This window comes from Oncorhynchus mykiss, chromosome 17, assembly GCF_057628025.1.
Source record: "Oncorhynchus mykiss isolate SJ-2025 chromosome 17, ASM5762802v1, whole genome shotgun sequence".
Taxonomy (NCBI): domain Eukaryota; kingdom Metazoa; phylum Chordata; class Actinopteri; order Salmoniformes; family Salmonidae; genus Oncorhynchus; species Oncorhynchus mykiss.
In genome coordinates, this window is record NC_143038.1 from 78,114,417 (window position 1) to 78,130,276 (window position 15,860).

General features: G+C 46.6%; 1 protein-coding gene across 3 annotated transcripts in view; it reads right to left on the reverse strand.

The window, feature by feature from the left end:
• znf831 (zinc finger protein 831) overlaps positions 1-15,860 on the reverse strand; it is a 68,082-nt gene that overhangs the window by 20,436 nt on the left and 31,786 nt on the right. For all 3 annotated transcript variants that reach the window (XM_090206523.1, XM_090206521.1, XM_090206522.1), the window contains one exon: positions 1,949-8,270. In XM_090206523.1, the coding sequence (XP_090062649.1) occupies positions 1,949-8,222 (6,274 nt within the window). In that variant the 5' untranslated portion in view covers positions 8,223-8,270. The remainder of the gene's footprint in view (positions 1-1,948; positions 8,271-15,860) is intronic.

Here is a 15,860-nt window from a genome sequence, read left to right on the forward strand (position 1 = left end):
ACTGCTTTGCTTTATCTTGGCCAGGTCGCAGTTGTAAATGAGAACTTGTTCTCAACTGGCCAACCTGGTTAAATCAAGGTTAAATAAATAAAAACATCTACAAAGTTCACTCAAAAAGGCAACAGTCCTGAACTGGGTTTTATTTAGTTTTTATTTTGTAATTTTGTTAATTATCTTTTAAACTTCCATTGATATATATTTTATTTTTATGTTATGTAACCTTTATTTAACTAATCAGTTAAGAACAAATTCTTATTTACAATGACATCCTACTGGGTAACAGTGGGTTAACTTATTTTTACCTAGTCACCTTTCGGTTACTGGCCCAACGATCTAACCAAGTTATCACTTGGCTCAGGTAAATAATTCTGTAGTTTCCCTTTTAACATCCTAACGGTCAACATCCCCATGGTGTTCAAATTCCTGTCATGTAAATGTTGTAGCGACATAAAAAGACCAGTTAGTTGAGAATATCTGGTATTTTCTTCATTACCATGCGGATCATTTCAAGTTGCATGTATTTATATCTGTTAAAGACATTTAAAACAAGTTGTTTAGTATATTTACTACATTTAGTATGTTTACTTTCTTTCTCTGTGAAGTCAGTTCATTTAAAGTTATGTGATTTGGTTTATAGATACATTTCAATGTTGTTTCACACACAATAACCAGAAACCTGATCTAATTTGCATGTTCATGCTGAGTTTGCAGCAAACAGAATGTTCACCACCAGAATTGTTTGCCACAAAACTAATTTGCATGTGAAAATATGAGCTTGCCGCAAAACAGCTATGAGCTGAACATAACAGTGGGTGAAAGGGAGGACAGTAACAGGAGACACTATGAGCTGAACATAACAGTCAGTGGAAGGGAGGACAGTAACAGGAGACACTATGAGTTGAACATAACAGTCAGTGGAAGAGAGGACAGTAACAGGAGACACTATGAGCTGAACATAACAGTCAGTGGAAGAGAGGACAGTAGCAGGAGACACTATGAGCTGAACATAAGTCAGTGGAAGAGAGGACAGTAACAGGAGACACTATGAGCTGAACATAAGTCAGTGGAAGAGAGGACAGTAACAGTATGTTAGTGGAAGAGAGGACAGTAGCAGGAGACACTATGAGCAGAACATAACAGTCAGTGGAAGAGAGGACAGTAACAGTATGTTAGTGGAAGAGAGGACAGTAACAGTATGTCAGTGGAAGAGAGGACAGTAACAGGAGACACTATGAGCTGAACATAACAGTCAGTGGAAGAGAGGACAGTAGCAGTATGTTAGTGGAAGAGAGGACAGTAGCAGGAGACCCAACTGTGGTTTGTGACTACTGTGATTTCCTTTTGTAGCCAATTCAGTTGCAGTGATTCTGTTGCAGATTTTTTGGTAACTCTGTTACCAATTAGATAATGGAATTACGAGTTTTAATAATTTAATAATTAATAAACAACATGTATATCAGTAAAATCACTTTAACTAATTGGTAGGTCTACCATTGCCTGCACCTTCTGTAAATTTTCATTATCCTCCCACCTCATGAGGGAGAGCAACGAGACAATATCTTAAAGATATGGGGGTTTTTGGTAATGGAATGACAAGGAACACAGCAAATTTTCTTAAACTTACAGAAGGTAAAACATTTATCCAAATCTAATAAGGTTTTATATGAATTGGCAGGGGTCTTTACTTTAACATGGTTGTGTTTTGTTGATTCTGATGGGACCTTTTACATGGAAATGCCCATCTGAGAACATTTGATAACATCTAGAGAAGATCTGAAAGGAACCACGATATCTTACTGACACCTTGTGGCACAAACAAAGATTTCAGAAATGTCTTCACAGTTCACAATAGTATTGACAATAATATTACATTTACAAAATTAATATTAGACTTGACCAGGAATCAGTGTTACATTAGAACATACTAATGAATAAGAGGTGTTCCTACCTGCTGTGAGGCTGTGGTTGACTGCAGGTGAGTTGGCTTCCCCAGCTGGCAGCCCAGTACAGACCAGTGGTCCAGCTGAGTTGGGTTCTCCAGCTAGCAGTCCAGTACAGACCAGTGTTCCACCTGAGTTGGGTTCTCCAGCTGGCAGCCCAGTACAGACCAGTGTTCCAGCTGAGTTGGGTTCTCCAGCTGGCAGCCCAGTACAGACCAGTGGTCCAGCTGAGTTGGGTTCTCCAGCTGGCAGCCCAGTACAGAGTGTTCCAGCTGAGTTGGGTTCCCCAGGACTGTCCCAGACATGATTGTAGAGAGACGAAACAGCGTTGCTAGGGAGGATGACAACATTGTTCTCAGTGGTATCAAGGCCCTGTTCAGACCAGACCTGATGAGAGGTGCTGACTACTTCACTGATGCCCTGTTCAGACCAGCCCTGATGAGAGGGGCTGACCACTTCACTGACTGTCCTGTCTGAAGAAAGGAGGAGGTGCAGAGGAAGGCCTTGTTCTTCTCCTCTGTCTGTCTGACTCCTGGCTGATTCCACACCTCCCAGAGAGGCAGAAGCTACACCACCTGGTGCCCTCGGTGGGAGAAATAGAGGCAGAGATAGACTGACTGGAGCCACATTGCTAGTGTCTATGTGGTTCTGAAGAAGCATTGTGACTGTGTTGGTGTCTGGGTGGTTCTGGAGAGTTCTAGACTGGGCACCAAGGTTGTGAGGCAGAGCTGGAGTCACGTTGCTAGTGTCTATGTGGTTCTGAAGAAGCATTGTGACCGTGTTGGTGTCTGGGTGGTTCTGGAGAGTACTAGACTGGGCACCCCGGTTGTGAGGCAGAGCTGGAGTCACGTTGCTAGTGTCTATGTGGTTCTGAAGAAGCATTGTGACTGTGTTGGTGTCTGGGTGGTTCTGGAGAGTTCTAGACTGGGCACCCCGGTTGTGAGGCAGAGCTGGAGTCACGTTGCTAGTATCTATGTGGTTCTGAAGAAGCATTGTGACCGTGTTGGTGTCTGGGTGGTTCTGGAGAGTTCTAGACTGGGCACCCTGGTTGTGAGGCAGAGCTGGAGTCATGTTGACAGAATCTGGGTGGTTCTGAGGATATAGCCCTGTAGTATCTAGGAAGGTGTTGGAGTCTGGGTGGTTCTGAGGAAATACTCCTGTAGTCTCTAGGACGGTGTTGGTGTCTGGGTGGTTCTGGAAAGATAGTCCTGTAGTCTCTAGGAAGGTGTTGGTGTCTGGGTGGTTCTGGAAAGATAGTCCTGTAGTCTCTAGGACGGTGTTGGTGTCTGGGTGGTTCTGGAAAGATAGTCCTGTAGTCTCTAGGACGGTGTTGGTGTCTGGGTGGTTCTGGAAAGATAGTCCTGGGTCAGGTGGTTCAAGTGAAACATAGCCATTACGAGACAGTTGCTGCTCTGTGTTGGTTAGAGGAGCAGCTTCCGTCATGTCTGATCTGTCCGTCTGAGTGAGAGGAGTTCCAGGACTACAGAGGGTGTCTGTTGAGGGATGGTCCAGGTCATGACAACATACTGCTGCTGAATGCTGCCACTCTTTATCGCCAGAGAAACCTCTGTTGTTCTCATGTTGTGATGAAGAAGGTTCTACTGGATCCAAAGTTCCAGTGACTTCCTGTGTCACATGCTTTGCTGTCCTCCTGTGTGTTACATCCTTCACTGTCCCCCCCTGTGTTTCAGCGTCAGGTAGAATAAATGAGCTGGTTTGGAGCGCTTCCTTTTTCATTGTGGTTCCTACTGGATCCACCGCTCCATGGACGCCACCATGAGAAGGCCCTGTCTCTGATGTCATATCCTGTTTCTCTATCTGAGGCTCTGATGTCGTATCCTGTCGTTCTATCTGAGGCTGTATGAGCGCCAGCTGTTCGTCTGAGATGAGCTGGAGACAGATGTGGAGGTCCGCTGTCCTCACGTGGAACACTTTCTGACCCTCTGACTGGCTGCTGTGACTAACAGTGAATGGAATAGCAGGGTATGCTACTGATGTATGGTATGGTGATGACTGTGTTTTAGTGAATGGTATGGTATGGCATGCTAAAGCTGCTATCGTATGACACGGAGGGTTGACCTCTGTTGTAACATAAGTTAGAGGGTTGACATGGTCTGCTACTGTGAGAGCAGGGTGGAGGGTTGTTGTGGAAGTGGTGTTGGCTGTAGGGCACTGACCATGTACTGATGTTTTCCAGGGCATGCTCTGTACTAAGGCTGTGGGTGCTGTGGCAGATTGCTTCTCCGCTGTGGCTGTGATGGTGGCAAACTGGCTTTGATCTAGAGCTGTCACAGGTGTAGCAGACTGGCTTTGATCTAGAGCTGTCACAGGTGAAGCAGACTGGCTTTGATCTAGAGCTGTCACAGGTGTAGCAGACTGGCTTTGATCTAGAGCTGTCACAGGTGTAGCAAACTGGCTTTGATCTAGAGCTGTCACAGGTGTAGCAGACTGGCTTTGAACTAGAGCTGTCACAGGTGTAGCAGACTGGCTTTGATCTAGAGCTGTCACAGGTGTAGCAGACTGGCTTTGATCTAGAGCTGTCACAGGTGTAGCAGACTGGCTTTGATCTAGAGCTGCCACAGGTGAAGCAGACTGGCTTTGATCTAGATCTGTCACAGGTGTAGCAAACTGGCTTTGATCTAGAGCTGTCACAGGTGTAGCAGACTGGCTTTGAACTAGAGCTGTCACAGGTGAAGCAGACTGGCTTTGAACTAGAGCTGTCACAGGTGAAGCAGACTGGCTTTGATCTAGAGCTGTCACAGGTGTAGCAGACTGGCTTTGAACTAGAGCTGTCACAGGTGAAGCAGACTGGCTTTGATCTAGAGCTGTCACAGGTGTAGCAGACTGGCTTTGATCTAGAGCTGTCACAGGTGTAGCAAACCTGCCCTGACCCTGTCCTACGCCTGTGACTGATGAAACCCTGACAGGGCCTCTAGGTTGTGTTTGGGTGAGGCCCGTAGGCCCTGAGTCTGTAGGAAGCCTCAACTGGTACTTAGGGAGGAAACTGGTCTTGGCTGAATCAGAGGAGGAGGAGGGCTTGGCTATCCCACCTCTGACTGAGGATGAGAGTTGGTTCAGTTTACTGCTGCTGTGTAGGCCTCCTCCTCCCTCCAGAAGACAGACGTTATTCTCAATCTTCTGCTTCTTCCTCTCTGAGGGAACATGGCTTCCACATCGTTGAGACACACAGTTGGTGTGTTTCTCCTGGTGGGTCACTGTCATAGACACACAGTCAGTCCTGTTAAAAAACGATTCTTTTGAGACTGACTGGGTTCTCTGGAGGGGATGTTTGAGAGAGGAAGTGGGTCTGGTATGAAGATGACTAGGTGTGAGACAGGAAGTGGGTGTGGTATGGAGATGACTGGGTTTGAGACAGGAAGTGGGTGTGGTATGGAGATGACTGGGTGTGAGACAGGAAGTGGGTGTGGTATGGAGATGACTCGGTGTGAGACAGGAAGTGTGTGTGGTATGGAGATGGCTCGGTGTGAGACAGGATGTGTGTGTGGTATGGAGATGACTGGGTGTGAGACAGGAAGTGGGTGTAGTATGGAGATGACTGGGTATTCGACATGAGTGGACATGATTGACAGGTGAAAGGTTGTCTTGGAGACAGGATGGAAGACACACAGTGGCACTACTTGAGACCAGTGATGTCACCAGGTCTCTGCTTACTGCTGGGCCTCTCTGAACCACCAGGACCCTCTCTGGCTCCAGACCAGCTAATGACCTTTTAGCCTTCAACATACCAGGATCAGCTGCCTTCTCTGGGCTGTAGAGCTTTGTGAACGTCCCTCCTCCTCCTCCATACTTGTACCACTTACTATAGGCAAACTTCTGGGACTTCTTCCTACGACTCTTTCTACTCAGCTCTCCATCCATGCCTCCGTCTCCATCTGAGCCAAGACCGCAGGGAATGACATTGTCGCCGGCTGCTAACGTCAATGGTCCGTCCGTCGGGAGGTTGTCCACGGCCGCCTGTCTGACCAGCATGCGGTGGCCTGATGCGCGACGGTCAACAGACTTGGTGGCAAAGCCTACTGGGTAAAGTAGTCCAGAGCTGCCCTTACGGCCCAGGTATAGCCAGTCTCTTTGGTGAGGATGGGGGTTGTGCGGAGAGGCCGAGCTGGCTCTGACTGTACCCTGAAGGCCCACACAGTGGGGCAGGGAGCTACTGCGGGTCAGGGGGGCATGATGCCCCTGCTCCAGGCTGGTGGAGGTCTGGGTAGGTACCGAACTATACAGACCTGGCCACCCTCCTCCCCTGTCCCCTCTCTGCCAGGCCATCCCAGCGCTGGCTGTAGGAGGCCTGTTGCTGGTCTTCATATCGAAGTGGAAGGAATCTTTGTAGGTGTAGGGCATTGGCAGGTCGATGCTGCCCTGTTTGGACAGGAGGGTCTTCCTGGGTCGGACTGTGTTCAGGTGTTTGTCCTCCACCACTGCATCGTTCTCTGAGATCAGCTTGGAGATTCTCTCTTCAAGACTCTGCTGGGCCTGGACTGAAACTGTGCTCCTGGGCTGAGACACGGTGAGTTCTGGCTGTGTGGGTGTGTGTGTGGCGTTTAGCTGTGTGGGTGTGTGTGAAGGCTGTGTGAGTGTATGTGTGTGTGTGGTGTTAGTTTGGTCAGGCTGTGTGTGGAAGGTGTCCTGCTGGTCGTGTATCTCCATACTAGACTCTGCCACTGACTCCATGCTGTGGTTGTGTAGTCCAGACCCATGGTTGTGTGGTCCAGACCCAGGGCTGTGTGGTCCAGACCCAGGGTTGTTTTTGTGTGGTCCAGACCCAGGGTTGTGTGGTCCAGACCCAGAGTTGTGGGGTCCAGACCCAGGGTTGTGGCTTTGTGGTCCAGACCCAGGGTTGTGGTTGTGTAGTCCAGACCCAGGGTTGTGTAGTCCAGACACAGGATTGTGGTTGTGTAGTCCAGACCCAGGGTTGTGTGGTCCAGACCCAGGGTTGTGGTTGTGTAGGCCAGACCCAGGGTTGTATGGTCCAGACCCAGGGCTGGAGGTCTCGCTGTAGCCGGAGTCTGTGCTGTCGTGGCTCTGGGACTTCCCTCTAGACAGGAAGTTGTCTTGGTTCTGGGCCATCCCCCTAGCCAGAGAACCCTCCCACTGAGACAAGATGGCAGCCTGCTGTCTCCGCAGCGGGAGGTGGCGGGACAGGGTCAACACTGACTTCTCTCTATCTTTATCCTTCCTGCTCTCTCTCAGTTCATCCCTCGTATCCTCCGCTTCTCTCCTCCTCTTGGATAACTCTATACTCTGGTTCCCCCCAGCAGCCAGGAGGAGACCCTCTAACCCAGCCTGCTGCAGGGCCCAGCCTGTGTCTCTGTCTGTGTCTCTACCTGTTTCTGTCCCACTCCTCTGGCCAGGGCTGGGGGAGAGGGTGGTGGTGGTAGCAGAGAGAGAGCTGCCATTCTCCAGACTACCTGGGTCCTGGCTGAGGGTATCTAGAGAGGGGCTGGAGGTGAGGGTATCCCTGGAACCCTGTAAACTGAATACACTGTCCTGGTGACCTTGCAGACGATGTCCCTGCAGACTGTCCTGACTGCCCAGGGAGGAATAGCCCTGTAGACTGTCCAAGCTGCTCACTGAGGAATGGCCCTGTAGACTGCCCAGACTGTCCATCGATCCCAGGGATGAGTGACCTTGCAGACTTGCTTGGTGTCCCTGCAGAGTGTCCATGCTGCTCAGGGAGGAGTGACCTTGTAAACTGCCCAGAGATCCGAGCGACCTCTGCCCTGACCCGGAGCTGAGGCGTGCGTGGGCCTGTGTGCGGCGGTGCTTGTAGAGGTTGCTCTGGGTCTTGAAAGAGATGCCGCAGGTGGTGCAGGGGTAGGGCCGCTCCCCGGTGTGGCAGCGCAGGTGTTTCTCCAGGACACTGGGCTTCATGCAGTCCCGGCCACAGTGAGGACACAGGTGCTTCCCAGCGGACCTAGAGGGTCTGGCTGCAGACACAGAGGCCCTCAGGGACACATGCGCCCCCAGGCCTGATTGTGGGGCCTGCTGGTGCAGCTGCAGCCTGGCTGGTAGGTGGAGAGTCAGGAAGGGTGGGGAGTCTGTGGAGCCCTGCTGAGGGATGGACAGACGAAGGGTCGTGGAGTCCAAGGAGGCAGCTGGCTGAGCCTGGGGGTGTGAAGAAAGGCCTGGCACTGTGTGGAGGAACAAGGTGGTTAGAGGAGCCCGGAGTGGCATGCTGTTGTTGATGCTGTTCTCTCTCTGCTCTGACACGGAGCTGCTGCCAGGCGCTATCACATTCACCAAGCCTCGCTTGCCAGTCTCCATGGTAACAGCACTGCCAATGTTCTGACACAAGGTCTGTTGTTTAATTACCTGGAAAAGAAACAGTTTTCAGGATCACAGGATCTACTCAGCATTCTACGGATGATTACCAAGATCACAGCATAACTGGCTTACTGGTTGGCTGGCTGACTGACCAACCAGCATGTTAGAATAACTACACTCATGCTGTCCAGAGTCGCAGCGTAACCCTGTAGCCAGGATAACAAGATGCATTGGCTAACCAGGATCAACTCTAAGGTGTCTGAAAAGGAGTGCTGCAACTGGCTAGCTGCTAGCTTACTATGTCAACAATTAAAGGGGACATCATTTTCTGAAGAGAGTGGTGTGGAATATACAGATAGATGGAGATGAAATCCCATGCAGAGCAGAGAGAGAGAAGAGAATGAGAGAGAGAGAATGAGAGTGAGAGAGAGAGAATGTGAGTGAGAGAGAAAGAAAGAGAACGAGAGAGAGAGAGAGAATGAGAATGAGAGAGAGAGAGAGAGAGAAAGGGGAGAAGAACAGACCACTAGAGAGAGAGAATGAGAGAGAGCGAGAATGAAAGAGAGAGAGAAAAAAAAAGAACGAGAGAGAGAATGAGAGTGAGAGAGAAAGAGAAAGAAAGAGAACGAGAGAGAGAGAATGAGAGAGAGAGTTTGAGACATAGAGAGAGAGCGAGGTAAGAGCATGACTCACCCAAGACACAGAGAGTCAACCACCCTGATAGCCCCCCCACACACACACACACCCACTGAGGACAAACACAAGACACAGATTGTACTCCTTATGGACTCAAACTGGAAATATATACAAGAAAACATGTGTCCAAACTCAGTGTGTCCAAACGCCCAGCGTGCCCTAGACCTTCTTTCTGAGTGAGGACCAACTAGGGTCACCCAGCAATAAAATAATACAGTGCCTTGCGAAAGTATTCGGCCCCCTTGAACTTTGCGACCTTTTGCCACATTTCAGGCTTCAAACATAAAGATATAAAACTGTATTTTTTTGTGAAGAATCAACATCAAGTGGGACACAATCATGAAGTGGAACGACATTTATTGGATATTTCAAACTTTAAAAAAAAATCCAAAACTGAAAAATTGGGCGTGCAAAATTATTAAGCCCCCTTAAGTTAATACTTTGTAGCGCCACCTTTTGCTGCGATTACAGCTGTAAGTCGCTTGGGGTATGTCTCTATCAGTTTTGCACATCGAGAGACTGACATTTTTTCCCATTCCTCCTTGCAAAACAGCTCGAGCTCAGTGAGGTTGGATGGAGAGCATTTGTGAACAGCAGTTTTCAGTTCTTTCCACAGATTCTCGATTGGATTCAGGTCTGGACTTTGACTTGGCCATTCTAACACCTGGATATGTTTATTTTTGAACCATTCCATTGTAGATTTTGCTTTATGTTTTGGATCATTGTCTTGTTGGAAGACAAATCTCCGTCCCAGTCTCAGGTCTTTTGCAGACTCCATCATTCTTCCAGAATGGTCCTGTATTTGGCTCCATCCATCTTCCCATCAATTTTAACCATCTTCCCTGTCCCTGCTGAAGAAAAGCAGGCCCAAACCATGATGCTGCCACCACCATGTTTGACAGTGGGGATGGTGTGTTCAGCTGTGTTGTTTTTACGCCAAACATAACGTTTTGCATTGTTGCCAAAAAGTTCAATTTTGGTTTCATCTGACCAGAGCACCTTCTTCCACATGTTTGGTGTGTCTCCCAGGTGGCTTGTGGCAAACTTTAACCGACACTTTTTATGGATATCTTTAAGAAATGCCTTTCTTCTTGCCACTCTTCCATAAAGGCCAGTTGTGCAATATACGACTGATTGTTGTCCTATGGACAGAGTCTCCCACCTCAGCTGTAGATCTCTGCAGTTCATCCAGAGTGATCATGGGCCTCTTGGCTGCATCTCTGATCAGTCTTCTCCTTGTATGAGCTGAAAGTTTAGAGGGACGGCCAGGTCTTGGTAGATTTGCAGTGGTCTGATACTCCTTCCATTTCAATATTATCGCTTGCACAGTGCTCCTTGGGATGTTTAAAGCTTGGGAAATCTTTTTGTATCCAAATCCGGCTTTAAACTTCTTCACAACAGTATCTCGGACCTGCCTGGTGTGTTCCTTGTTCTTCATGATGCTCTTTGCGCTTTTAACGGACCTCTGAGACTATCACAGTGCAGGTGCATTTATACAGAGACTTGATTACACACAGGTGGATTGTATTTATCATCATTAGTCATTTAGGTCAACATTGGATCATTCAGAGATCCTCACTGAACTTCTGGAGAGAGTTTGCTGCACTGAAAGTAAAGGGGCTGAATAATTTTGCACGCCCAATTTTTCAGTTTTTGATTTGTTAAAAAAGTTTGAAATATCCAATAAATGTCGTTCCACTTCATGATTGTGTTGCACTTGTTGTTGATTCTTCACAAAAAAATACAGTTTTATATCCTTATGTTTGAAGCCTGAAATGTGGAAAAAGGTCGCAAAGTTCAAGGGGGCCGAATACTTTCGCAAGGCACTGTACACACAGGCACAAATGACCTGAGAGCACAGCACTGAAGGGAGTGATTGAAAAAGCTTCTTCTACTTTCCCCAATGCACAAGTGGTTATCTCCACCCTGCTACCATAAAAAGCAAGTATTTCCTGTGACTGTGCCTCAAAACCAAATGTTTTCCTGGCCAACCACTCCATCATGGAATAGAACAGCCTTAACGACCAGATCCAACTCTACAAGGCAGCAGTGCCCACCACTCCACCCTGGACTAGAACAGCCTCTATGACCAGGTCCACCTATACAAAGCAGCAGTGCCCACCACTCCACCCTGGACTTGAACAGCCTCTATGACCAGGTCCACCTCTACAAGACAGCAGTGCCCACCACTCCACCCAGGACTTTATGACCAGGTCCACCTATACAAGGCAGCAGTGCCCACCACTCCACCCTGGACTTGAACAGCCTCTATGACCAGGTCCACCTATAGACAGCAGTGCCCACCACTCCACCCTGGACTAGAACAGCCTCTATGACCAGGTCCACCTATAGACAGCAGTGCCCACCACTCCACCCTGGACTTGAACAGCCTCTATGACCAGGTCCACCTATAGACAGCAGTGCCCACCACTCCACCCTGGACTAGAACAGCCTCTATGACCAGGTCCACCTATAGACAGCAGTGCCCACCACTCCACCCTGGACTAGAACAGCCTCTATGACCAGGTCCACCTATAGACAGCAGTGCCCACCACTCCACCCTGGACTTGAACAGCCTCTATGACCAGGTCCACCAATAGACAGCAGTGCCCACCACTCCACCCTGGACTAGAACAGCCTCTATGACCAGGTCCACCTATAGAAGACAGGTAGCCCAAGCCAATGGCAAGTAACAGATGCTCAGCAGGCTCTGCTCACACTTACTGGTCTGAGGCCAAACCACACGACCAACAACATTGGACACTTTATGGAACACAAAGCCTTCATTATCTCTTCCTGGAATATCCAAGGCCTGAGGTCATCTGCCTTTGCCTAAAGAGCAGGAACCTGGACTTCATCAAAGAAATCGGAAATACAGACATTGTCATCCTACAAGAAACATGGTATAGAGGAGATGGACCCACTGCTTGTCCTCTAAGTTACAGAGAGCTGGTAGTCCCATCCACAAAACTACCAAGTGTGAAACAGGGAAGAAATTATGCTAATTTGGTATAGAGCAGCACTCTATTAAATTAATGAAAATAGGATTTTTTTTGACTAGAAATTCAAAAGGAAATGATCTTAACAGAGGAAAATGTCCTCCTGTGTGCTACCTACATCCCCCCACTAGAATCCCCATACTTTAATGAAGACAGCTTCTCCATCCTGGAGGGGGAAATCAATCATTTCGGGCGTGGTTTGAGCATTGGGCGAGTAACTGAAAGGTTGCATGATCAAATCCCAGGGCTGACCAGGTACAAATGTGTCGTTCTGACCCGGAACAAGGCAGTTAACCCACTGTTCCTAGGCTGTCATTGTAAGTAAGAATTTGTTCTTAACTGACTTGCCTACTTAAATAAAGGTTTAAAAAAAAGTATTATTATTTTTAAACCAAGGAGAGCCTACAGCAGCACCTAGATCTTCTGCACAGATTCTGTCAGACCTGGGCCCTGACAGCAAACCTCAGTAAGATAAAAAAAAAAATAATGGTGTTCCAAAAAAGGTCCAGTCTCCAGGACCACAAATACAAATTCCAACTAGACACCGTTGCCCAAGAGCACACAAAAAACGATGCATACCATGGCCACATCAGCGCCACAGGTAACTTCCACAAAACTGTGAACGATCGGAGAGACAAGGCATGAAGGACATTCTATGCCATCAAAAGTAACATAAAAATCGACATACCAATTAGGATCTGGCAAAAAATACTTGAATCAGTTATAGAACCCATTGCCCTTTATGGTTGTGAGGTCTGGGGTCCGCTCACAAACCAAGACTTCACAAAATGGGACAAATACCAAATTGAGACTCTGCATGCAGAGTTCTGCAAAAATATCCTCCGTGTACAATGTAAAACACCAAATAATGCATACAGAGCCGATACCCGCTAATTATCAAAATCCAGAAAAGAGCCGTTAAATTCTACAACTACCTAAAAGTAAGCGATTCCCAAACCTTCCATAACAAAGCCATCACCTACAGAGAGATGAACCTGGATAACAGTCCCCTAAGCAAGCTGGTCCTGGGGCTCTGTTCACAAACACAGCAGGACAGCAGCACAATTAGACCCAAACAAATCATGAGAAAACAAAAAGAGAATTACTTGACACATTGGAAGGAATTAACAAAAAACTGAGCAAACTAGAATGCTATTTGGCCCTAAACAGAGAGTACACAGTGGCAGAATACCTGACCAATGTGACTAACCCAAACTTAAGGAAAGCTTTGACTATGTACAGACTCAGTGAGCAGAGCCTTGCTATTGAGAAAGGCTGCCGTAGGCAGACATGACTCTCAAGAGAAGACAGGCTATGTACACACTGTCCACAAAATGAGGTGGAAACTGAGCTGCACTTCCTAACCTCCTGCCAAATGTATGACCATATTCGAGATACATATTTCCCTCAGATTACACAGAGCCCAAAATAATTCTGAAACAAACCCAATTTTGATAAACTCCCATATCTACTGGGTGAAATTCCAGTGTGCCATCACAGCAGCAAGATGTGACCTGTTGCCACAAGAAAAGGGCAACCAGTGAAGAACAAACAGCCGTGTAAATACAACCCACATTTATGTTATTTATTTTCCCTTTTGTACTTTAACCATTTGTACATCTTTACAACACTGTACATAGACATAATATGACATTTGAAATGTCTTTATTCTTTTGGAACTTCAGTGAGTGTAATGTTTACTGTTCATTTTTATTGCTTATTTCACTTTTGTATATTATCTACTTCACTTGCTTTGGCAATGTTAACACATGTTTATCATTCCAATAAAACCCCTTGAATTGAGTTGAATTGAGAGAGACAGAGAGAGAGCGATAGAGAGGTCGATAAGAATGTGACTCACCGTAGAGAGAGAGAGAGAGAGAGAGAGAGAGAGAGAGAGGTAAAAGCATGACTCACCCTAGAGAGAAAGAGAAAGAGAGAGAGAGAGAGAGAGAGAGAGAGAGAGAGAGAGAGGGGTAAAAGCGTGACTCACCCTAGAGAGAAAGAGAAAGAGAGAGAGAGAGAGAGAGAGAGAGAGGGAGAGAGAGGTAGGAGTGTGACTCACCCTAAAGAGAAAGAGAAAGAGAAAGAGAGAGAGAGCATGACTCACCCTAAAGAGAAAGAGAGAGAGAGAAAGAGAGACAGGGGATGTTCAGTGTGCTGCTTTGCTATATTGATGAAAAACAGATTCCATGGGACTGAATGGTGGGCTTTTGTGCAGATGAGGCTCCATCTACCACGGGATAGAGAGAGAGATCAATAAGAGCTTGACTCACCCTAGAGAGAGAGAGCGATCAATAAGAGCTTGACTCACCCTAGAGCAGAGGTTCATGACCCCATTTTAATATCGGAGAATTCTTGCGACAAATTATGTAACGAACTGACAATGTTTAATTTTTTAATTGGGGCTGTCAATTGCAAATTATTCTAAGAGGATTTTTGATTGTATTCTCAACTCACCATCATATACTGTTAAAGGATTGGTGTGTCTCCCGCGGGATGGTTGAGTTTATGTAGGCTAATGAGATTATCATGAGGTTGTAAGTAACAAGAACATTTCCCAGGACATAGACATGTCTGATATTGGCAGAAAGCTTAAATTCTTGTTAATGTAACTGCACTGTCCAATATACAGTAGCTATTACAGTGAAAGAATACTACGTAATTACTTGAGGAGAGTGCAGTTATTAACTTGAAAATGCATGAATAAACCAACTAGGCACCTTTGGGCAGTCTTTGTATTATATTTTACCAGATATCATGTGTTATACTCTCCTGCATTCATTTCTCATTTCCATAAATTTCAAAGTGTTTCCTTTCAAATGGTACCAAGAATATGCATACCCTTTCTTCAGGGCCTGAGCTACAGGCAGTTAGATTTGGGTATGTCATTTTAGGTCCTGAGCTACAGGCAGTTAGATTTGGGTATGTCATTTTAGGTGCTGAGCTACAGGCAGTTAGATTTGGGTATGTCATTTTAGGAGAAAATTGAAAAAAAGGGGTGGATCCTTAAGAGGTTTTTATTTTATTTTATTTAACCTATTTAACCAGGTAGGCTAGTTGAGAACAAGTTCTCATTTACAACTGTGACTTGGCCAAGATAAGCAAAGCAGTGCGACACAAACAACAGCACAGAGTTAACAAACATAGTCAATAATACAATAGAAAAATGCAGTGTGTGCAAATGTAGTGAGATTTGGGAGGTAAGGCAATAAATAGCCTATGGTGGCGAAGTAATTACAATTTAACAATTAAACACTGGAGTGATAGATGTGCAGAAGATGAATGTGCAAGTAGAGACACTGGGTTGCAAAGGAACAAGAAAATAAATAACAGTATGGGGATGAGGTATTTGGATGGGCTGTTTACAGATGGGCTATGTACATGTGCAGTGATCCGTCACTAACTTTAAGCTGATGCTTAAAGTTAGTGAGGGAGATATGGGTCTCAAGCTTCAGTGATTTTTGCAATTTGTTCCAGTCACTGGCAGCAGAGAACTGGAAGGAAAGGCTGCCAAAGTAAGAATTGGTTTTGGGGGTGACCGGTGAGAAATACCTGCTGGAGCGCGTGCTACGGCTGGGTGCTGCTATGGTGACCAGTGAGCTGAGATAAGGTGGGGCTTTACCTAGCAAAGACTTATAGATGGAAGGGTGGACGCCTCTTAGATGGACGCCTTACTATCCAAGATGGCGTAGCAGTCAGACGTATTTGTCCTTCGTCTTGTCGTGTCCCATGTATATATATTTTTCTATATTTTTCTTTGCATATCTTTTTATATTTTTCTAAATCCTTACTTCAAAATACTCTCCTGCAACCCGCCTCAGCCAATGTGGTATGGAGCTGCTTTTTCTCTAAATTACTTTTCTTTGCCTCTATTACTGTAATCTCTCCAACATCAACTAGCCAGCTAACTAGCCAGCTAACGGTCATCAGCTAACCTCTA